Source organism: Polyodon spathula, chromosome 4 (assembly GCF_017654505.1).
Source record: "Polyodon spathula isolate WHYD16114869_AA chromosome 4, ASM1765450v1, whole genome shotgun sequence".
Lineage (NCBI taxonomy): Eukaryota > Metazoa > Chordata > Actinopteri > Acipenseriformes > Polyodontidae > Polyodon > Polyodon spathula.
The window spans coordinates 45,179,498-45,205,956 of NC_054537.1; the positions used below are offsets into that span (position 1 = coordinate 45,179,498).

Genomic DNA, 26,459 nt, shown 5'->3' on the forward strand with positions numbered 1-26,459 from the left:
AACAACAACTTTCACACCTTTCCCCTTGAATCTAATGACAGGCAATCCTGATAAAGCCAGTAGTCAAAACATTTGAGTACTTGAGTCTGTTTCAGTGGATAAAACCAAGTTTAGTGATCATGAATCTAATCTGGATTCAGGCATACAAGTTTATTTAAACAAATTCTTCAAATAACTTAGTAGCTAAAGCTTTGTGAATCGGGCCCTAAGAAACACTATTATCAGCAGTCTTTTGTAAAAACTGCAACTGGATTTCAGTTTTTTTATAGGATATGATAGTACAAGTACATTTGTATATGGTTTGCTACTTGACTACACTGATGTTTGTTGATATGATTAGACATCATGCAGAAAGGTACAAACAGTGCCTTATAAAAGTAAAAAAAAAAATATCAACAGTAGACTTTCATAAGGGTATAACTGTTTGTTTGGTTCAAACAGGAGAAAAATAGTATGTAATATGGTTTAAGGACTTAAAGTAATTGTACTTAACAAAATAAGCTCATAAATCTCACTCATTTTGTACTTCCATTAGCTACATAGGTCTCAAAAGTGCAGTTTTTGTGCTCCCGAGTGGCGCATCCAGTAAAGGCTGTCTGCATGGAATGCAGGATGCACCCTATCGCCTGGAGATCGTAGGTTCGAATCCATGTCATTGGCTGGTTGTGACCGAGGGTTCCAAGGGGGTGGCACACAATTGGATGAGTGCCACCTGGGTAGGAAGGGCTTACGTCAGCAGGGCAATCCACGGTTCACTGTGCACCAGCAACCCCTGTGGCTGATAGAGTGCCTCTGGGTCTGCAGTGGAGCCACTCAGATCTGTGTTGTCCTCAGGCACTATGTGGATCTGCAGTGTGAGAAAATTGGCAGAAACATGTTTCAGAGGACTCGTGTTTCAGCCTTTGTTTCCAGGGGCTGCAGTGGTGAACAGAGATAAAAATAATAATTGGGGAGAAAACTGGGGTCAAAACCATTGGTGATGACTAAATAAAAAAGTGCAGTTTTTAAAGAAATAAATGTTATAGCGAACATGTACTTTAATTTTACTACTCTAAGCTCTCAGTCTGGGGGCCTTGCCTTCCAGGATGTCTGTTCATGCTTTAGTTCCTTAATCATTTCATCCCAGAAGTGTCTTTTGGGTCAAAGAATGTTACTGACTGAAAGCATGTCATCAATAGAGGAAGCAACTGATTGGTATTGACAGAAGGGAAGTCAGCGAAGGTGTGTGGACAATTTCACCTTTCAGGTAACCAATGAGTGCAAGACATTTCTGTTATTTCATGACCAATAAGACAGAATTCAGTAACATACAATCTGTTTAATTATATTGATCTATATTTATTCAGCAAAGAAGTTACAACAAACTAAAAAAAAAAAAAAAAAAAAAAAAAAAAAAAAAAAAAAAAAAAAAAACGGCCAGAGGAGCTACAATAATAAAACATGATTTTAAAACAAGTCTTCCATGTTAAACTACAATCTTAGCCTTTGCGAAATGCACATATAATGTTTCTTGCTCATACAAACAGTTCAATTTCTTACAATACATAATACATTCTAAGTAAATAATCTCTAAACCTTACACAATGCTTACTAAAATCAATAGTTTGGTATGAAATGTTGGGTGGTTGTTGGTACAAAATAACACCTATAGGCAGAACACATATATTTACAAATCCTGCTTGAACCTTCCAGAAATGTGGGATTGTATTTTCAAAGTAATGTACTTTCATCTCAAAAGAGAACTTCACCTCCTGTACAAGGACACCTTGTTTATATAAAATATGCTTGGGTGGGGTTTGTTAGCGCTGCAGATATCAAGGCTTTTTCCCCAAACATCAGTCGACTTTTAGCGATTGTTTTTTACGCCCTGTAACCTGCATTGTGCATCCTATTTTAAGTGTGACGTCAACTTTCATTTTAGAAGTGTGAAGTCAAAACCTAAATTTAGTAATCAAGCCTCTGGGAAGAAAAAAAAAAAAAGCCTAGCCACATTTATCCCGCTGGCCTCACAAGAAAGTTGGCCTGATACAAACCCCTCTTTCAGATTTTTATTTATCCCTGATAACTGTGTGGTTTTGACTGTCATGTTTGTATATTTTACTTTCACTTCTATGTGATAGTGGAGCCTGGGGAAGATATCAATAGCAACCTCCCCTGTTCTGCACTAGTGCAGAACAGAAGGAATCTGCCGCTGCAATGTAGTATAGATATAGGGTGGTACACTGCATTTTGATTGGTAGGTGTGTTATGTGCCCGTCTATATTACTGGGATGTTTTTTAAATGATTAAGTATATTATAGTTGTTCGTATTCAATTGTACTATGCTTGTATAAAAAACAAAACCATTGGGGGACATGTATCAAGATCGACAGACACAGCAATTAATTGAGGCAACGGTGTCAGACAAATACCGCCTTCATGATTGGTGAATTCCTCATACTGTACAATGACATTTTTACATACTAGAAATGTAGTGTGTATAAAGACAAACACAAAAGCTTAGATTTGGTCATTTCAGGTTAAACAGGCTAAATTACACAATCATTTTAATTGATGTGTCTACATAAGTTTTAAAGGTTTTCAAAACTCGAAAATGTTGCTGGATTTGTCATTCAAGGTTATTTTTAAAAAATCTATTTTGTCTGCTTGTTACTTTTTTTGTAGAGAACACAGTCCATTTTAAACAGCTTGTTTCCAGCAGAACTTTGTTACATTTTTAAAGATTGTTTTCATAGCAAATTGAGTTACAATGTACATTTTAAAGAGCTGACTCAGTAGCTAGGCTAAATGTTAAAATGTTTCAGCTTTGGTTTGTGGGTGATGTTCTTGATGAACTGTCAATGATAACACATTTTAGGCAACTTACATCAGTAGAATATAATGTAAATAGAAAATGTTTTTTATATTTATTATTATTTTTATATATATATATAAAATGTCGTTTTCGTGACATTCCGTGAAATTTTTTTTTTTTTATTGTCATTCATGAATTTCTTTTAAAAATACAGTGAATTTCCCAAGCACCTATATGAATGCTGCTATAATACTCACTCCTATCGGCTGCTTTCTGACATGTTTTTTGAGCCCAAATAAGACCAATTTGAAAAGGGCAGGCACTGCTGTTCTGCCGTTTCATAAATCTCATTTTAATATCACAGACTTAATTTACAAATAAGCCCTACCTACAATTTGCACATGCATATCATTAAGACTTGACACGCTTTCAAATGCATTACTAATGATGGTCAGAGCATATTTTGGGCTAATACAGCCTTAACTTGCCAAAAGTGTAAGGATACATATGGGGTAATTTTAAGGCCTGCGTAAACTCGGTGCTAAAGCCTTAACCCTGTCGCAAATGCTTGATACGTGTCCCCCATTGTGAGGGAAGGTGGCCTGTACCCATATTCCACAGTATGCTGCTGTCACATGAATGTCACAAGATGTAACTTTTTTTTGTCTTTGATTGCAAAACATTACTGTGTTCTTTGCACTGGAATTACATAACACTATACAAAAGATGAACCAGCTGATCGAAACAGTTATTGTGGTTTCCGCCCTGGAAATTCCTTCTACAGTGGGGATTAACATGGTTTTCAGGCTCCTAATGGGCCAAATATCTCTGGGCATACTGAGAAGATGGACTGACTTGCACACTACAAATCTTGACCTAAGGTATCCAATGAAACTTAACCTGTTCTTACACATAAAGCCTGTAACCTGATCGACTGATTCCAATCTTAAACGCTGGCAACCGCCAAATAAAAAAACAGAACTGAAGTATATGATTTTGCTTTTATAAAGATTACTTTCATAAACTAGCATTTGTGTACTGATCCGTAAGTTAGTCTGATATATTGTAAATTCTGCTTTCGATAAATTCACAAACACACAAAAAATACATGTGTGAAGAAAGGACTTCACCTATAGACTGTCTTGACCACAAGCTGTCTTTAGCTTCCCTATGTGTGGTATAACCAGCACAAATTGGAATAGTAAATTCACTAATGATCATCCAGATATCATCACTTGATGTGTAGCGCCCTTTCAAGACAACTCCCTGTGCTCAACAAAATTTTAAAGAAACTGTTCATAAAACTGTTTACATTTTGTTCCAACTTTTTTATTTTAATTTTAAACCACTTATCAAAAAAAAAAATAATAATCTAGGATTTGTTGCACATAAACATTTTCTGAAAAAGCACAGACTAATCTGGATGCTGCCAAACTGCTTAGCAGCCTAGCCTGTTTGTCACCGGCTACCATAACAGAATCTATTATTTAACCCTATATTATAGTTAAAAAACCTTCCCAAATCAGTTTGAATATTTTAAATATAACTATACATACACTTATAAAATATCAGTGTAATATAAAAGCACTAACCTTTTTTTTTTATGGCGCGTGGACTTACATACATTTAAAAACATGACGTTTGTTTGAGAAAGGCCTTGATATCATTATGATAGTCTAAGTGTTGCCAGACAGGATTTCAGTTTTGAGAGGAAATGATTCACCTCTGGGGGAACATTTGGTATAGTTTGTCATTCATGATTTTGTAATATTTAAATTAAATAAAGTCATTTTTAATATTAAACCAATTTCACGTGTTGAAAGTTTTTTGTTTCATTGAAACCTATCATTTGTATTAGCTTATTAAAGTCGATAACACATAATCCAACCATTTCTGATGTGCTACAAGATAAATAAAACAGACAATGAAAAACGATTATCAGATTGCCCAAGATACATTTTCTATTTAAGAAGACACTGGCACAACATGAATATTAAAAACAAAAAGAACGTGGTAATTGAAAATCAGGATACAATTGCTTTAAACACAAGCGGTGTGCATCTAATAGTTACTGAATATCTTTTTAAAGCACTATTAAAATGTTACTGACTGTGCGCTAAAAAATTGAAAAATCGTAAACCACATAGATATGATACAGAAGTAGGTAAATAGGGATTGGTACAGAGTGAGACACCAGGACAGCACTCGGTAAACACTTTATGATCCGAGCGCCCGTCGCTGTGAGATCTGAACAAAGTTTAGACTGGATATCTCTGATTGACAGAAGGCATTTATCACGTTTGTGAACTGGGGTGCTTAGTCTGTGTGGTCAGCCTGTTGTATAAAAAAACCCCAATACACACACTTTCTGATTCAAAAGTTGCACACAGTTTAAGTCTGGTACCTTGATTTATTCAAACAGTACAACTTGTACATACGGTGCTCCCTTAACACGGGTGCTCTACATACAGCCCAGTATTTCTCTGTCGGTTACTGTATACCTTAGTTTGATGGTGTTATATTGTATGCATTAGTACTTTATCTTTTCAGGAACTGTATTGTTTTTGGACTTTGTGCTACTCAAGTCTGCGCTTGGAAAGAAGAGGGCTTCAACCCAGTACATATCCTGGTCTAATTTCTTTTATAAATAAATAAAAAAATAGCTCTGTATGATACGAAGTCCAACAGGATTGATGCTATGCTTAAGGGCAAAGCACCACCTGAAACTGGTTGACAGGCTGTGACAACATATAATAGTATATATCTAATTTGAAGAAGAAATACTATAAAATAAAAAAATGTTGAGTCAAAAAAAAAGGAATACCATGGTGGTAAAACACAAATGAAAATACCATAAAAAACTGGTCACCCCCTGAAAAACACAAGGAAGAAGGTACCACCCAACATTTCCCAGACGCTCTTTACAAACATGCTGAAATACATACTATCGTTCCACATGGCCCCCCTTCCCCTATCAGCTTGAATCAGATTTCAATGTTTTACTCCATCCTTCAGAAACAGAATCACATAAATATAAACCATATTCATGGATGGGGGATTTGAAATGGTTTGGTTTCCCCCAAAACTAAATGGAACCAGCCAAAATATCTTTACATTTTCAATATAACCATCACAAATCACACTGGCCTAACATCTCTTAAGCAGTAGTTTTACAACCAAACTTGTTTCATTGTCCTTTTTGAAAGCAAGTGCTGTATTTCACCTGAAAGTCTGAAAGGTAATTAAAACACAGCATGAGGCTCCACTCGTTATCTTGCTTTCTGTGGGAGAACCCCGGCTACCTCTTGTCCAGAGGAGGCCAGCTTACAATGGCTCTTGTTATTGGTCTTTCCTTCATCAAATGACTTTCACGTTTATTCTGTTGAAATGATGATATAATCCTGGTGTACTTGTAAAGGCACTGGGTATGGAATCACCATAAACAATGTCTGCTGTTTACATTATCAGTCAGTTTTCATAACTCAAACCACAGTCCATATGCATGATCCGTTAAAGAAGCAAAACCACCCATAATAAAAATAGCAGTAATCCAGAAGGCACCAGTCTGAAAGCATTAAAGATCCTCTGTACTATGAATCAAGGTGCAAAGTGAGATCCGGGTGAGATGAATCGATGCACAGGTCCTTCAGCAGTCGTTAGATCTCTCGTCGACATATATATATATATATATATATATATATATATATATATATATATATAGCTACTTAATCAATATATATATATATATATATATATATATATATATATATATATATATATATATATATATATATATATATATACGATAACGACTACTTAATCAGAAATCATCTTAGATTAAAATTCATTCCTCAATTAAAGGTCCCATTGACTACACCTTTGGAGTTCTTGCTCCATCAGTTTTTAGCAATCCTTGTGCAGTTTGCTGGAACAAAATGCACCTTAAGGGACCCCTTAAGAAAAATGCAGCACATAATAATGTGTAGAGAGTTGTCTTGTGTCAGTCTCACGTGGTTAGTATAGAACAATAGCAGAAGTTTTTCTTCTAATACGTAGCTCCTAATGGTAGTTGGAGATTTGGTCCACAAATGGCAGTATATGCTGTATTTATTTCCAAAGCAGCTTTTTAAAAAATATAGCCTTTTTACTCCTCCTTTTTTTTTTTTTTTTTTTTTTTACTAATAGTTCTGTTTTATATCCACAAAGCTATGTCATCATACTGGTACTAGTTTAGCAGCAGCAAGAGTATGTAATAGTGCGACTAGGGAGGCCCATTGGCTGGGATTCTCTCCAAATGTACCTAACCCCCTCTTTGCACTATAATGCTAAGGTTTATTTCTCATAGCCTCCATTATCAACATCTAATTAGAGAAGCATATGAATTACTTTACACTGGGTACCTTAAAATAAATATGAATCTGTAATTACAAGCACATTTTAAGATCACACAACATGTATATATTTTCCTTTTTTTTAAGTAGCCCATACGAATAGCAGTTGTAAAACATTTTGGGGGGGGGGGGGGGGGTTGTATTTTACGCAGGAATACTCTAATGTATATACAAAAATACACACACACACACACACACGACTGCTTAAATAAAGTCATAAATAAGCTAAATGTATTACATAGGTAACATTGCAGCTGTATAAAACACTATTCTCTCTGAAGGTACATATTTTAAGGAAACACACACTGAAGGATATACAAGATTATACAAGAGGCGTGTGCTGGCTTAATTCACTATGACATACTGGCAGTATAGCCTGATAGCTTTAGAATTTGGTAGAAGAACATCTGGTAGGTTCACACTCCTTTTCAACCCCTTAAGTTCCAGTAAATACAATTCTAATAGAAAAAAAAAAATTCAGGCCAGCAAAGAAATGGTTTGACTTTCTTATTTGATCAGTTTTCATCCGACAACCAAAAACATCCTGAAAGGTGTACCTCTGTGCTATGTGGTTATGAAAGACTACATTTTTGTTTGAAAAATGAAACCTTAAAAAACAGCTTGATTGGGTATGAATCAGCAGCGATCTTCTGAATCAGAAGTATTCACCTCTTTGTTTAGATTAATTTTCAGTCTTCACATACTGGTGACTTTTTAAAAGTCCTAAGTTTAAAGCACCCCAGTGGTATCAGTGGAGCTGAATGAGATCTATTCAATTGATCCACAGTGGAGGAACTAAATACCCAATCCTGGCCTTTTACTTACTTTAAAAGGCAAAACTCCCACTGTTCAAGATGTACTTTTTCACAAGATTTCCTTATTTGAATGATCTGAGTGACGACGATATTTAGATTCTCCACGCCATGTTGGCTATGTTCTTCCGAGAGCTGTGTTGAGGCCACAGGGGTGCATCATATTTTGGAGTTTTAAAAAGTCCCCAGGATGCAACGACTGAAACGGAAAACTAAACAAAGTGAATGAAAACAAGAAGAATGAATTAGTTAAGCAAATACAGATATTTCATACCCTGACCAAGCTGCTTGTTAACCAGGGTAATTCAAGTGATGGTGATGACTTATTATTATGGTCTTTTAAGAGTCATTATTTACCAAATACATGCAAGCAATCCAGTTTCACCCAGTTGGCTTGAGGTCCTTTCTCTTGCTTTGAACATTTTAATCAAGCAGGGTTATAGAAGTCTACTGTGCTTTATCATGGTAAAAACATAGTGAAGTGAAATGAATGAATGCAAAAGAACAGGGACGCACATGCATCCATTGTAATGGTTTGCAGCTTCAAGCCAGACAGGTCTGGTAACTTGGGCAAAAAAAGAAAAGAGACTGAGAAAACATGTGGAATGTGAATACACCTTCAACATGGCTTTGAATGAATTAACATGAATATTATTTGGTCACTTCAATGAACACTGTGTTAATTAGTGAACAAAACCTTTCATCTATGGAAAGCCTTGTATCATATTTATTTAATCCGCAGCTGGTTCCCTGACTGTTAACCTCACTGTCCTTGAAAATAAGGAATGTGACTGATGTATTCTGGTGTTTTTCTTAGCAAACGGAAAGATGTATACACCATCTGTTAAAGATTTTTACCTGCTTGTGAATAGGTGCCAATCTGATCTTTAAGTGTTACTGAATCCACACAACAGATGGGTCTTTCACTTTAACATGTCTTCCTCTCCTACAGAACTCGCTGCTACAACTCCTATTGATAGCTTTCTAAATACCTTCAGCTCTACAACCATCCTGTTGATGCACTGAGGGCCTTGAAGGGGATTTGCACCCAGTGTATAACGCAGGCTAGGTCTTCAGTTTTCAGGTTTTTATATTGTACTTACACGCTGTCCTCGAAGTGTAACTCAATTCAATTAAAAGAGCTTTCAGTCTCTAATCTGTGGAATTTGCCGCTGTCAAACATATGTGACTGACCTAAACCTATTTTGGCTCCAATACTGCTTTCACAAGAATGCTCAAACTCAAGTTCAGCTTTTTGGGCAGCCAAGACATAATGGGCATTCATGTTTTTTTCAAGCTGGTTGAAAAAAATAATGATAAAGCTGAGGAGCTCTCTAGTAATGAAAAATAATAACTACCACATAGTTAGTACTTTGCTCATTATCAAGAAGCATTCTACAAAAAAATCCTTATTGAAAACAAAACATAGGAAAGCAGCTCAAAAGCAGGAATGCTAATACATCTACAGCATGTTTATCCTTAATACTTTAGTAATGCTCTTTACAATTTAAAATTAGGAACATTACCGATTACCAAATCCGATACAAACCCTTTAATGAAGAGTCAGAACATCTGTTATATCTGACTCACTCCTCCAGGAAGAACCGTGTCTGATCAGACAAGTGGAGAAGTAGTTCAGTCCCCTGACCTTAACATCCTGAATTTTGGTAACAAGATAAGTAGCAACCTGCAACCCACCCACACACACACCCACACCCACCCACACCCACACCCACACCCACACCCACACTCCGGAGAGCCAGGAGTTTAGATATACTGCATTGTTTAAATGGTGCTTTTCAAAATTGTCAATCCTAAAAAGGCAAAGTAAAAAAGTAAGATATTGATAGAGGCATATGCATGTATCCCCTCTGTGGTACAGCAATATCGCTCGGAAAACTGTGTACTGCAGTTGCAAAATGCCTGCATTTTTTCCGTGTTTTTTTTTCCCCGTGACAAATGCTCAAAAAAAACACCCAAAAAAAAAAGCAAATGAAATTTTATGAAATTGCGTTCAAACTATTGTTGAAAAAGCTGTGTGCCATGTCTCCCCTGAAGAAAGAATTGTGTTGTTTTACTATATTTGCTACTCAAGCTGATGTAGAATCCAGATTTTACTGTTCACTTGTAGGCAATATTATTTTTAACTGTTGCGCTTCAAACCCAAAGGAAAGGCTATTTGCTGCTTCATTTCATTTCTGCACAAAATAAGCACCAATGGTGATGCCAGCAGCACCCAAAGCAGCCAGACTGAGGGCAGTCTTCAGATAAGACCAGGAGTAGTTGAACATCGAACCCCTCTGACTTCCGTATAGCTCCACAAAGGCATCCTGAAAGAGAAAAACGATAAAGACAGTTCAGAGGAACATCTTTTCCTACACAACATTGGCAGCCAACCAAACAGGTGTTTTGTGCTATAAGTAGGTATACTTAAGCTGTTTGTTTTGGCTGCAATCATTTTCCAGACAAATGCATGTTATAATAGAAAGGACATGAAGTCAGTTCCATTGCAGTTAATAATCTTCAGTTCCCCAGGGTACAAACAGATAAAAAAAATATGTATATACCAGCTCTATACAAGTCACCTCAGTCATTAATTATTACATTCTATGCATACCTTCAGCTTGAAATAACAGGCAAGACTTAACATGTTCAAAAGAATTCTCTTTTTTTCTGAATAAATTTAGCACTTATGGCAACACGTGAAAAGTTTGTTTGGGAGCACAGGAAACTATTTTATTCAGTTACATGTGAGGATTCTAAACCTGACATTTTGCCCAAATTCCCTTGTGTTAACTTCAAATTGTCAACTAAGGAAATTACATACGGCTAAATTAGTAAAAAAAAAAAAAAAAAAAAAAAAAAAAAAAAAAAAAAAAAAAAAAACTCCAAGTTGAAAAAGTTCATTACAAAATAATAATTGCAGAATGTTATACTTTCATTATTATAGCAATGGTTTCTTATGGTAATGTAATGAGTTAGGTAGAGTTCATATTGTAGATTTACACTAACTCCCACCTGGCTGCAGTCTGACCCAACACTGGTAATACACAGCCCATACCATGCTCTGTCAGCATTGCCTTAAATTTCACTTGACATGAGTAGAGAAAGTTATTAAACTACATCTATCACGTTGGGCCCACCTCTATAGTTGATCATAAAGCGCTGACTCTATATGGTGTCTGTTTTACCTCTATTATATTAGGAAATTCAGCTTCTATGCTTTGTCAGGCCTCGTTCAGCCAAGGGCAACTACTGTGAGCTACTATATGCTGGTGTTGTGATGCAGACTACTAATAGAGCTGAAAACACCTAATTTTATTTCCTCTATGACCAGATATGACCTTGAAATCCTAGGCTACATAGGTTTAAGTCATTTGCATGAGTCCATTATGCAACCCTGGTTTAAAAACATTTTCTACAAATCCATTCTTTAATACAGTATTATAAGCCTGGACATCTGTAAACCCAATAATCCGCCTTATCAGTCAGCTTCCCCCATTCCTATTTATTAATTGTTTAATTAAATGTTTAAGTGACAATGCAAAAGCAAATGCCACACAACTAGTAAGAAACAACACATAGTGTCATTTTCAGAATTTTCAACATCTTGGGTGTGTTTTCATTTTGCAACTAAATTGCAAAAAAACTTTGAAAAAAGAGATACAACACATAGATTATCTTGCAGGCAACAGTAAACAGTAAAACACCTAGATCTTTAACTTGTTAACACTTTAGGGTCCAAGCTATTTTTGCCTGTTTTATTACTGTTGTTAGATTTGTGGAGTTATTAATGGCCGGAAAAAAAACTGAAAGGCAAAAGACTATTGGATGGAAAATAATAATCTGCAGTGGTTGGGGATGACCACATTAGTACATAAGAACATAAGAACATAAGAACATAAGAAAGTTTACAAACGAGAGGAGGCCATTCGGCCCATCTTGCTCGTTTGGTTGTTAGTAGCTTATTGATCCCAGAATCTCATCAAGCAGCTTCTTGAAGGATCCCAGGGTGTCAGCTTCAACAACATTACTGGGGAGTTGATTCCAGACCCTCACAATTCTCTGTGTAAAAAAGTGTCTCCTATTTTCTGTTCTGAATGCCCCTTTTTCTAAACTCCATTTGTGACCCCTGGTCCTTGTTTCTTTTTTCAGGCTGAAAAAGTCCCTTGGGTCGACACTGTCAATACCTTTTAGAATTTTGAATGCTTGAATTAGGTCGCCACGTAGTCTTCTTTGTTCAAGACTGAACAGATTCAATTCTTTTAGCCTGTCTGCATATGACATGCCTTTTAAGCCCGGAATAATTCTGGTCGCTCTTCTTTGCACTCTTTCTAGAGCAGCAATATCTTTTTTATAGCGAGGTGACCAGAACTGAACACAATATTCAAGATGAGGTCTTACTAGTGCATTGTACAGTTTTAAGATTACTTCCCTTGATTTAAATTCAACACTTTTCACAATGTATCCGAGCATCTTGTTAGCCTTTTTTATAGCTTCCCCACATTGTCTAGATGAAGACATTTCTGAGTCAACAAAAACTCCTAGGTCTTTTTCATAGATTCCTTCTCCAATTTCAATATCTCCCATATGATATTTATAATGTACATTTTTATTTCCTGCGTGCAGTACCTTACACTTTTCTCTATTAAATGTCATTTGCCATGTGTCTGCCCAGTTCTGAATCTTGTCTAGATCATTTTGAATGACCTTTGCTGCTGCAACAGTGTTTGCCACTCCTCCTACTTTTGTGTCGTCTGCAAATTTAACAAGTTTGCTTACTATACCAGAATCTAAATCATTAATGTAGATTAGGAATAGCAGAGGACCTAATACTGATCCCTGTGGTACACCGCTGGTTACCACACTCCATTCTGAGGTTTTTCCTCTAATCAGTACTTTCTGTTTTCTACATGTTAACCACTCCCTAATCCATGTACATGTGTTTCCTTGAATCCCAACTGCGTTCAGTTTGAGAATTAATCTTTTGTGCGGTACTTTGTCAAAAGCTTTCTGGAAATCTAAATAAACCATGTCATATGCTTTGCAATTATCCATTTTCGATGTTGCATCCTCAAAAAAATCAAGCAAGTTAGTTAGGCACGATCTCCCTTTCCTAAAACTAACTAAGTACATATGAGTACATATAAGAAAACTCTGCAAATTGACAAAAATATAAAGTTTGTGATGTTTTCAGGCAGGAACTCTATAATACAAGTGCCTAGTTCATTCATTGGTTAATCTACAAACCTATTACCGGCAAGTTCCCATTAATCTATAGGTATATAAACCTATTTCGCAAACTCACTCTTGCCATGCGTTCAACAACTATTTAGTTATGATCCCACCATGTCTGATTCAAACTGAAAAATCTTTGATTCTTTCCGTAATAATCAACATACAATGCGTTCAACAACTATTTAGTTATGATCCCACCATGTCTGATTCAAACTGAAAAATCTTTGATTCTTTCCGTAATAATCAACATACAATGTGCATTGCTGAAGTCCAGCTTTCTGCTATTCTGCTGTTTTCTCAACAAGGAAACCCCTCACAGAGATGAATGGTGTCATACAATACTTCTGAGCCTAGACTACCACACCCACTAATACCTTGTTTGTATTGTAAGGTACCTCCATGTTTTATTGTTGGCGGCATTGTTTTTTCCACAAGAATAGAAATAGAATAGCCAATTCTATGATCACCCTATATTAAAATATATAATAGTTTTACACTGTACCTTTCTGTTGTACACTCCTTTATATTGCAGTAGAGGGAGCACTTGTATGCACTCACACCTTACTTTCCTGAACAACTTAACACATTTGTAACATAAGACTATGGAATGCAGGGGTTCTCATTCTATTTTTCACCTGACACCTGATTTAGACATTTTGCAGAACCAGTTGACAGACTGAAAAGTTCAGCCATTCAGAAAAAAACGTGAGTGTTTGTGCTCACTTAAGTGTGCTTTCGGAATATAAGCAACCATTTCCTTGGCACACTTAAGTAAGCCCTCACATTATGATTTTCACTGAGCACAACTAAATGTTTTATTTTATAATCTCTGAGCCAACAGAGGACATTTAAATACATTGTCTTTGCCTGTTCTAGGGTTCTCAACAATACAAACAATATTTTTCATTTTCTAAGTACTGTACATGTATGATCCTCTCACCTATGCATCAACAAAACCAACCACTGCCTAACCCCTATCAGATATCCTGGGAAGTAAGAGTAAGAATGTGTTTCTGTGACAAATATGGCCAAGAGTAAGACATGCATTGTACGCAAATTTTACTTCAACACAAAGGACATACATTTTCCCTGATAGAACACCTGTTTTTAATATAATGGAAAGTGATTTGAAGAGCTGATACTGTTTATTAGACTAATTGTAGAAAACCAAAGAAACACATTAGCAGAAAATGGCCCCACAATGGCGCCATTTTACCAATGGCTCACACTATTCTTGCTGTCCTTGCGCTAGCATAATAATTCCAATGCTACAGAAGTTCCAATAATCTTGTTCAACACGCACTAATATTATACAATACAAAATGCATTTGCGCCTGGTGTGCGTGTATATATATATATATATATATATATATATATATATATATATATATATATATATATATATATAATATATATATATATAGGTATATAATATAGGTTCCCAATAAGCAACATTTGTTCAGATAATCCAGGGTTTTGGGTAACCAGATTCTGCATAGTGGAGTGGCAGCTGTAAAGGAAAATGTAAGACTTAGGTTGTGAACGACAACGCATTACAGACAAATATCACTAAATGTATTCATTAACTTTATGACCTTTAAGCACTGTATCTGACCCAGCACAAATGGCATAAAACTGGATAACTGTTTCCACTGTACAACTCTCACTACACTAAAGGTACAATACTGTATGTGTACATATCACACATGTGGCTGCGCTTGTTTAGAGATATCTATTTACAGTACTAACATTACCTGCCGATTTCCTGCAACACCTCCAACTATCTTTGATATTCAACAGGGATTTACACGTGCCACCTGGCCACCATCAGATATGTAGGGCTTAGCAGTTCATTGCAGAAAAAATAAATATTACAAGTTTCTTTCAGCAGATGTCTGACTGGTTAATATATGATCAAACTGGAAATGACAGGGCTTGTTAAAGTGCTGATAAGCAAGCATCTAATTCATGTTGCCCTTCCACCTTTGCAAACATCCTGATTAGAGCAGTTTCCGGAGCATGTTTGAACAGACTGTTTCTATATACAGAAGCCGTGGTGATCGCCCTAATAAGTATACCTATTTTAGAATGGCAGGAAACAAAGGAATTGCTGTGCAAATAATACATGAAAAGTATATATATATATACAGTAATAGTAAAACTGGATTTGTATTTCACTCTATCTATTTTTGAGGATCCAGAGTCAGAATATATAGCATATACACCATGAATGTATATACAGTCATTTAGTTATTCCATAAATGTGGGTTCTCTTGGTTGTCTATGCCCATCCTCATGAGTGAAATGAGCACATAATGTACATGGATATTCTATTATATCACATATACAATGTAGGGGAAAATAATCAATTGATGAAGGCCAAGTACAGGTTTATGAATGGGTGGGTCTCAATATTTCCATTTCCAATAATGTTTTCATTGATTAATGATACGTTCCAGACTTATTTACACCAAGAGAATTGTTCAAACTCTTAGTTACTGTATCTGAACGTTGATATATTGCACATATGTTATTTTGAAATAAAAAATTGTGTTTACTGCCAAATTTATATTTAATATGTATTATATGTCTGGGATTCTCAAACTTTTTTTTGTTGACGAACACTTTTTCAAATGCAATATTAATTACGGACCCCCAACTGAGAAACTGACTGAAAAATGTATATAAATGTACGTTATATAAACACATACTGTTAGAGATGCTTTAAGAACAAGATTTTACAGTACTTACAGTCAGTGAGATGGATGTACCTGTTTCTTACTGCAGTTTGTCTATTCTTGGTGCAATGGTTGACAAGCAAACTCGTAAATCATTCTCCACTTCCAGTCGGGACCTGACTTCATAGCTTTGTCTTCATAGCTGCCATAGCAGAGAATGATACCTCACACATATATGTTGTTGGGAAAGGTAGCAACACTTTCATGGTTTCTGTTAGTAAAACTGGGTACTCCACAGCAAGGGTTGACCAAAACTGACAAGGTGCCTGTTCCTGAAACATAATTTTCAGCGTGCGGTCACAGGACAGATCCTGTACAGATTACAGTCCAATCTAGGGACAAAATGACATAGCAAAAGCTGAGACCGGATCCAGAACACAACCATATTCCTCCATGTTTATATTTTTGAAGTAAACACTGAAGTAATCTGCCAAAGGTGAGAAAAGATAGTGTCTCTCACACAGTCAATTGTCATGCTGTTAGTATCCAGAAAATTTGTCAGGAGCAGAAACATATCTGAGATTCCACTGCTCAGTTTAGTTTTCCAAATCTTTACTTTCTTCCGAAATGCTGCAATCTTGTCACTCCCGTCAAGTATGGATGTATTACCCCCTTGTGAGGGCAGGTTCAGCCCATTCTACAAGTTAAAAATGTCTGCGAGGTATCCCAGCTTTGTGATCAATATCGTGTCAGAAATGTTCGTGGCAAGAATGGGATTTTGCACAGAAAGAAAACCCAGCAGCTCATTGCGAAGCTCAGGAACTCTTTCCAAGACTCTGCTCTGAGATAACCAAAGCACTTCCGTATGAAACAACAATGTGTCATGTTGTGCACCCATTTCTGAACACAGCTTTGCAAAAAGGCGTGAATTCAACGGTCTGGACTTAACAAAATTCACAACTATCACAGTTGCATTTAATACAGCATGTAATTTGGGTTCCAGTCTCTTCAATGCAAGGGCCTGGTAATGCAACATAGTGTGTTACTATTACCTGTGGGTCTATGGCTTACAGTGGCAGCACCGTCGGTGCAAACAGCAACATACTTCACCCAGTTTAGGGATTCAGCTTTCATGAAATCATCCAATAATTTTAAGATTTCCTCACCGGTTGTCCGTTCTGGTAACTTATGACAAAAAAGAATGTATTCCAAAATTTGCCCCAGCCAAACATAGCAAACATAAAGTAATAATTGTGCTGCATTACCCACATCAGTTGTCTAATCAAGCTGAATTGCAAACTGCTCACATGTACGTAGCCGTTCAGTTAGTTGGCATTTTATATCTTTGAAAGCTCTTCAGTTCTCCTACTAACTGTGTCATTAGAAAGTGGTATGGCCTTCGGTCATCTTCGCTTACCATCAATTCGCATATTTCTACAGCTGGAAGAATCAGTTCTTCTCCAATAGTATGGAATTTTTTACTTTCTACAATCCGAAGAGCTGTTTAAGAAGGAGGCTTTCAGAGCCTTTTCTGGAACCGACGTTATGTCTATCATTTGAGTTTTCAGTTTATTGTATTCTTCTTTATTTTGTTTAAAAAAAGGCTCTGGATTTATACCCCAGGTGCCTTGTTGTGAGGTGTCGTTTCAACTTAGCAGGTTTCATTGCTTCGTTAGATAGGATTTGTAAGCATACCACACATTGTGGTAGGCCATCCCTAAATGCCATAAAACTAAAATTAATATAACTTTCGTCAATCTTTCTGTTCATCATTTGCTTCTTGCTACTGGACTCGACACTGTCCGTGGCGTCAGCATAACTGGCACAACTACTAGGAGAACGTTTTAAATACGTATCCATTTTCAATGTAGTTTGCTCACACACTGTAACAATATCTTTCAATTCGACCTGCCAAAGACGTCTCAGAAAAACGAACGTTACATCTGAGTCATATTGTCATCCTAAACGTGATTATTACGTGATTGTTCATGCACCATGGAATACTATGTTGTGTAAACAGAAAGCGTAGTTTTAATATTATTATGTAATATTTTGAGAACCCCTGAGCATTGTCTGCGTACCCCAGTTTGAAAACCGCTGTTGTATGCCATAGCTGGGTGACCATAACTGTGACTGGCAAAGGCTTTTCTCCTTTTAAGGCAATCAGGGACGTGCTCCTCAATTCTTTTATGACACTATGTAATACAATTTTTGTTCCTGGGTAGTAAGTGTTATTTCCTAATTGCTTATGCCTCAAAAGTTTTAGAAAATGGCTATTATTCCCCACAAATTTTGCTTTTGTGACCAGGACAGTGATATTTTGAAATTTACCTATTTCTAATGAGAATAGGTAAATTGGTGTCTTTTCGTTCACATAAAGTCAGAAAAAAACAACATATGAATCCAAATTAACATGTATTTATACTAAAGTAATACAAATATGACTACAAAAGATTTAGAAGTGAGTAGTTTTTCGAGATTTACGATTATACTGTAAATCACTTTCACGAATCAGCCCCCAAATGTAGTCTCCCATCATGTTCTCGTTATACTGTCCTTGGTAGCGGTGTTCAAAGTCCAGTATATCCTCGCCTTGCTCCTCCGAGTATGCTCCCATGTTCTCTTTGAATTTATCAAGATGAGCATCAAGGATATGGACTTTGAGGGACATCCTACAGCCCATTGTGCTGTAGTTCTTCACCAGAGTCTCAACCAGTTCCACATAGTTTTCGGCCTTGTGATTGCCCAGGAAGCCTCGACCACTGCGACAAAGCTGTTCCAAGCCAATCCACTTAGGCAGCTGGAACTAAACTGAACTGGTGGGCTTAAGGCCCCTGTATTTATACTACTATTTATATTACTGGAAAGTTCTAGAAAGTTCTAGAAGTTACTCCAAATTTACTCAGCACTGAATCTACCTGGAATGTTCTGGAAAATAAGTAAATTGTGTGAAAAAGGTGACTGTCCTGGTCACAAAAGCAAAGTTTGTGGGGAATAATAGCCATTTTCTATACTTTTGAGACATAAGCAATTAGGAAATAACACTTACTACCCAGGAACCCAAAAAAAAAAAAAAAAAAAAATTTGTTACACTGTGTGATTAGGACCTGAGTAACAGAATGACAACCACAAGTCAATGGGATTGTCACCAGGTGATGTCTTTAGAGCCTGTATTACTTTCAGTTCCCTCTCCCACTGCTCCATGATATAAATAGGGTTGATGTGGGTTATGAGTAACAGTCAACTTCCGGGTGCTGGAACCCAATAGAGCAGCACAGATACACATTACGTTATCAATTATTTCACCCAACTGTATAATGTGCTCATGCTGTAGTCAGTCAATCTGTACTGTAGATAGCTGGAGGGCTTTTGGAAATATGTCCTTCTCTGACACAGATGATTCACCTGTTCAAGATGAATAAAACATCACCCTGCACAAAACAGTCCTGTTGTATTTGTCATAATGTATCTCAATATTTAAAATGTTACCGTCACGTACTGTAAATACTGAGAGCATACAAAGTGTTAAAAAAACACCCCATGAGTAACTGCATTCCCATTTGTACAGTACTTCCTGTTGTAGTTTAAAACCAAGCAGGTTCAAGTCATGTTGTGGATAAACAAAGATTTCATCTATAGTAGACACATTGCACTGAGAGTGATAGGTTTAAAGAATTACCCCAGTCTTTAATTCCTGTTGTATTTCTTTCAGAAATGTTTCCTTTGCCCTTATTAAAATGTGGACCAATAGTGTCTATGAGTAGACAATGAAAATAGTACTGTCAATTCTATGTATTAGGAAGGCTTTGTAAACTGTACTGTACATATATAAAAATAACATGCGGGTCAAAGGTAGTTTGCTTTTTAATAATTTGTCAATACATTGAAATGCTTTCCAACAAAATGATGGTCAAGTATTGGAATATTCTGCATTGTTTACTGTTTCGGTTTTGGTTAACATAAAAAAACCCAAAAAACTATTGGTTATTCAAATGTAATATAAATGGGTGTTGCATTTCAAGCTTAATTACAATTGTATGGATAATAAAGTTACATTAATTACGAATATGCCGTGGTTTTAAAGGGTGATCTAGAATGAGATTAGGTGCTGTGACGGTTTTGGTAGAGGAGAAACGTACAGCTATGGCCAAAAGTTTTGTATCACACTACAGAATTAACAAATTTTGCATCATGAAGTCGATTGACACCTGCTGAGTAATGGTATGTGAACATATTTAATTACATACCGCTTTGTAGTATTCTATATACTCAACGCAAAACTGACAAAAATAAAAAAAATGTCGAAATCTAACATGAAATACTGTACTACTATTATGTATTTATTTATTTTTGAATCTTTCAATCCTAAAAATGTAGGTGATGCTAAACTTTTGGCCATAGCTGTAGAACTATCCGTATCATGAAAATTAGATCACCTTGGCTAGAACTGTCTGTGCTGAAGAAAGTCTGTACCAAGTTTCATCACAGTTGGATTTGATCTTCTCTATATATACAGCATGCATGGTCTAGTGTTTCCATTATACTTAAGACTGATACTCTTGTGCTAAAGGTTGTCCTTACTAAGTTTCATCACAATTGGCACAAATGTGACAGATAAACTGATAGACGGACAGACGCCTTACCAAGTACTGAGGTAAAACCCCATTCCAAATAAAATGCATGTTGCATGCTGACACAGGAAATAAGTTTGTATCCACTTAACAATTCATTGATGTCTGTCAAATTAGAAACGTTGGAAATACGCAGCATTTCTAGCACAAGCTCCAGAACTTGAAGAGACAGTCCTTTCATGCAGTTTCCTCCTAGCTCCTCTGCTGTTATCAAGCTAATCTGGGAGAGAAAATTGGGCAAATATAACTTTGAACCCACTGAAGAAACAGGCTGACACTGGATCAAGAACTGCATTATTAACCAGAAGTTATGTCTTTGTATTCAAAGTTCTTGAGACATTTGTTTCTCAAATTAATTGACTGTTAAACTGTACGATCGATTTGCAAAAAGATCAAGGAATCTTTATCTTTATCATATTTTAAGTTTCATTTTATAGAGGGGGTTACCATCATTGCCTGTATATAAAGTAACATTTTAGTTTATTTTTACACAACACATACAACACACTGTTTGTGTAGGCCTGTTCTTTGTTACAAAGTCCAGGCTAAGCCTCTTTGCGAAGCACAACATGTGACAGCAGCAGATGCACTGTGTACACAACATAAAGAAGAGCATTTCGAGAAAGAAAAAGCAAGAGCAAACAATAGGCATGCCCATTCAACCAATGGAACCCTCTCACTCTGTTTCATTCAACACAGTCTGACTGAGGATATCCTGCTCAACCAATCACAAGAAACAGGGAAAACAAAGTCACTTCCTGCCCAGCTGTTCCCCTCAAACCGAGCAGAGGAAGTCCCCACTTCCTCCTGCTCGACTCTCCACCAATGCCGAGATGAGAATAAGTTCTCTCCGAAGTACACTTGTGTGAATGAGTGGTTAATAAAATGATTAACTCTTTATTTTCTGAATGAACAATCTCCTGGAAACAAGGTGTGACATCTGGGGGAAGTAAAAGCTCAAGAACTATGACTGTACTTGTTTACATCGGTGTCTTCAATCTACTGTACAGGTCATTCTCAAGAACAAGACTACTCAGAGACATATTAAGCAAACTGGCAAAACTTTACAGCAAGCAAATGTTCACATGTTAAAGTGTATCATTCACCTGATTTAAAAAAAAAATAATGTTGCCCGCATTTAATTTTTCAGTGCTTTTTAAAAAAGCGAAATGCCCAAGGTGTTGATCATATTGGGGTAGATGTAAGTACAGGCGCAGTGCAATTATGCGGCCAGGCAATTATTTTGCACTGCGCCCTATGTAAGCTCAATACACACAAATAATGACCCACAATTATAATAATGAGGGTCTCAATGAGCGCATTGGTCTATTTCAAGGACGCACTTGCAGAATTAGGAGTACAGAGAGCAGTAGGCGCTGTATGATATAAGTCATAATAAGGGCAGCACGGAAAAGAAAAGTTTTCTTTGGCATCCCCCGGCATCCCAAAGTGATCATGGGATTGAATATGTGGGGTCTTCTTTGTCTCCTCTGACTGTGTCCCTGCCTCTCCTCAACAAGAGCCAAGTGTTGCCACATCAGGAAGTGAACCACAGCAGCCTTCCTGAAGCCAATGACAGGTCTCTGCAGGTCTGTGCTTTTATACAGCTCTTGGTTACTCGCTTCTACAATGGTCTGCACCTCGTAAGATGTGTAGTTTTTGGAGGGTCAGCAATAGCATAAGTGCAAGGCAAAATCCTTCCATCACATTATTTACAGGAGGCTGTGTGGTCCAGTGGTTAAAGAAACAGACTTGTAACCAGGAAATCCAAGCCCAGCCACTGACTTATTGTGTGACCATGAGCAAGTCACTTAACCTCCTTATGCTCTGTCTTTGGGGTGAGACATTCTTGTAAGTGACTCTGCAGATGATGCACAGTTCCCACACGTTAGTCTCGTATTTTGTAAAGCGCTTTGTGATGGTGGTCCACTATGAAGGGTGCTACATAAAAATAAAGATTATTATTATTATCTTTGCACCTGCTTTATATCCAGATCCCACCCAATTCAATGCTCTTTTCTTCATTTGAATGCATTTCAATACAATTGTAATGGATTACTGATGGCAAAGTGCAAATTTGATATCGGGTGCAGAACGCCAGGAGCACACCATTCTTTAGCTACACCGCATTTCTGCACCCACAAACCCCTTTGCACGGATCCTTACGTCTAGCCCATTGTGTTAACGAAGCTAGGATGTAATAGTGGCCAACGTGTTTTTTTTTTTTATTTTTTATAAACGACTCATATGAGTTACAACCATAAAAAGTTTCTTGCATATCCATATGATAGGCAATTTTTCAAGAAAGAAGAATAGAAATATCCGTTACCATTGTCACAATCTTATCAAAACACACAGTGTTAGAACTAGTCTTTCGAGATCGACATTAAAGATATACTGATATATATGTATATATATATATATAGATATATATATATATATATATTATATATACTAATATATATATATATATATATATATTATTGAGTTTTCTCTTTTGGCATACATACTTGAATGTGTGACTAAATTGCCTTTTGTAACAAACTACCTGTTTCTGTATTGCTCTGGTTGGTTCAGGCAAAGTCTGAGATTAGCTGTGTAGATCAAAAAACATAATTACACTTAAATGTACTTAAACAGTATTAATGTAATTAAACAACAGCCCATGAGTTCATCATCTGACAAGATAAACTCATTCTCTATTAGACTTTTAATAATATCAGTAAGTGCTGTCAAGATGAAAGACTTAATGGTTAACATGTGTCCTGCAGTTTGCTTTTAATGTAATATATCCTCCCTTAAGTGAACTCTTCTATGAAGCTTATCTTTGCCCCTGTCCTTTGGGTGAAAACAAATCAACTTTTTGTAAATGGTTCCTAATAGAAGTCTGATAGCTTTATTGTTCTAGTCATAAAGGTTGCCCATGTGCTGAGCACTTCACTGTCACAATGTTCGTTTATGATGTTGACTCAGGTTTTATTTATGTAGGAGTGTGCCAATTCATAATCCATTATGTCTTTATTGAAATTGTGTCTGGCATATAGGTAGTGTTGCGCATTTTCGTTTTTTATCTTTTAAAAAAAATTCCGGGAGCTTATTTTACATATATTAAAATAGGGACAAAATCGGTACAAAATAGTTTTAAATTGAAACATCTGTAAAAATCGGGGCAAAACATCTAAAAAAAAAAACACTTTACATGTGGAATATGATGAGAGCAGTTCTGGTTTCTGATTTAGGTTTGATGTCCCTGGCACGTATGATGAAGCAGAATCTGTGCAAGTGGAAGAAGCCACATTTTCCTAAGTTAGCTGGTACTTTGCGAACGTTTGGGCAATCGCTGTGCTGATGGAAATTTTATCTACAGAAGGTATGAACACGACATCAGCACAAAACAAGCCAGGCTTATTCTCACCTTCAAATCATAAAAAAAGCATCACCATTTTCTGTCAAATATTTCCGATTAAGATTGTCGACTGGGGCAGTGTTTCAATACAGACACTACTTTCGCACAAAGTCACCAATACATACATATCTCTCTGCAATAAACAGTGGCTGTCCAGCAAAGCGCAGCGCTCTGACAAACTCATTAACACAGTCATTCTGCACTCTCTTTTTATTTAAGCATGTGTAAAAGCAGCATAAATGGATTGCATGTCTCTCAGTTCACTTTCTTGTTTGAGTTTAATGTGTCGCTTATTTTTCAGTATGTACTTTTATTGTCAGCGCTAACATTTTCAGCAGTAATTGCACTGCTATTCATCCTCTACCTCAGCTGACCCACTTCTGCTATTTTTGCTTTTTGCATACTTCGAAACATTTGTTTTCTTTGTGAACTGACAGAGAACAACGTTTGAATGTTATTTGATCCTCTGAGATCTACATGATCTGCTGCATCCACCTATGATGAATAGTGGGGCTGTTTATTATAATGTAGGAATCAAACTAAAACAGACTTTTAATGAAAATATTGTGCATTTCCTAGAAAATAGTACCGGGAAAATATTGAATAATAGACAAAAATCGGGTATAAATCAGTAAAAACCGACGTTCAGTAAAAAACAAAAAATTAGCAATGTGTAAAAAGGACTACGAAATATTTTAAGCACCTGCCATACCATTGTCAAGGGCACCCAGGAAGGCACTGCTTTTGGCTTGCATGATACACTAAATAATAGTCATTTTCTGTAAAACAATTAATCAGTAAGGGACAGCTCATTTACACACAAGTGTGTGCTACATATCACAGTCATTTCTTACATTTTAAGTCCAAATCCAAAATAAAACAGGCCCATTTTCATATTCAGAGGAATTTAACTTAATAATTAACTTAATGATTGAACAGCGTTACAAAAGGAATGTTATGTGGCAAATATGCAATACACAACACATTCCATCTGTTTTAAAACAGCAAGGCTGGGCAAAAATATTTCCTATTTCCCTCCCTTTCTTGATAACATTCCCAAATCTCAATGGAGACACTTGCTGCATAAGAGCTCTGGCCCACTAGCATTGCTATCAAAGCTGCAGGTCCGCTATAGCTCCGTACTGGTGGTCTGGCTGGCATCGAACAAAATCACTGGATTAATGCAAACTAATTCTTGATTTTGTTTTTCTGCCACTAGAAAACAAAATGGACCTATGAAGTACCAGAATCAATGTTAGCTAATCTGCATCGGCTTTCCAGGAAAGCCCAATACACACTCATAATAGGGTTAGCACAGGGTTTGTTAACAGACTAATTACATGATTCTAAGGCACTACAAAAGGTCACACACTAGAAATTCAAATGCAAAACACTCGTGAGCCAGGGTGTCTATTATGCATCACAGCGAAACAACCCTACAAATGAAAACCCCAAACCCTGAGATCCACTTATATAGTAAGAACAAGCCATTTGATCATACAGCTTCAAAAAGCAAAGCATGTGGTCAGTGAGGATAGAATTTCAGAATCAGACAGAGGTTTGAAATTCCCATGAGGTAACCAGAAATATAAGAGCCCAAATACAAGCCGGTATCAATTCCTCCACTGAGCTTAAATAAAATTATTATACTTAAAATTAAATACTTAGTCAAATAACTTTTGTTTATTGCCCAAATAAACAGTTTTGTCAGTATAAAAAGTAAACTGAACTAGAGCCCCAGAGAATCTGCTAGAGGGGAAAGTGAGAGAGTGGATTGTCTTCTGTTACACTCCATGAATATATAAATATAAACTACTTTGCCCTGATATACTGCAGAGATACAGTACATAAACCACCCCTACTACAGTACACAACCCATTAAAGAATTCCTTGGTATGCTGCAGTTCTGTAATGAACACTACAATCTGCCAACCAGCAAAACATATGAGTCCCACTGGATTTCTCAGTACAGAACTTTTATTTTATATATATATATATATATATATATATATATATATATATATATATATATATATATATATATATAGGTTTATGGAGGCAAAGGTTACCTTCTAATTGTGTTATGTACTTACCAGAAAGAGTTAAGATGTGGGAGTTGAAAGGACTGCTGAAGTCAACTGAGTAGTCTCTGTACTGACTCCATAAATTTCCCAGCCTACTGTATGGTTTTTAATGACATTAGTGTACATTGTCCATTCATGGTGTGACCAGCTAACTGGTAAGAGCTGATAGTCTGCATTGCATCCTGGCATGTGTTTGACATGTGGAAAGCTTGTTGAAAGTGACTTTGAAGCTAGTGGCTGTGGAATGAATGGAGTAGAAGTTGGCTGTGCCAGCTGAGCACCAAAAGACTTCACTTACTGTAGACCCTGCCAGCGAAAGTGCCCTTTTCACACACTCCCACCAGGAGGTCAGCTCAGGCCCCTCTTGTGTCGGGGACAACTGAACATTGTCTTGTTTTGTGCTTGAGGGAGGCACCCCCTTAAAC

General features: G+C 36.6%; 1 protein-coding gene across 1 annotated transcript in view; it reads right to left on the bottom strand.

The window, feature by feature from the left end:
* Positions 1-6,944: 6,944 nt before the first annotated feature.
* The window catches only part of LOC121314579 (apoptosis regulator Bcl-2-like), a 113,160-nt gene continuing 93,645 nt past the window's right edge, over positions 6,945-26,459 (bottom strand). The window contains exon 2 of the mRNA XM_041247997.1: positions 6,945-10,327. Coding sequence (XP_041103931.1) covers positions 10,190-10,327 — 138 coding nt within the window. The 3' untranslated portion in view covers positions 6,945-10,189. The remainder of the gene's footprint in view (positions 10,328-26,459) is intronic.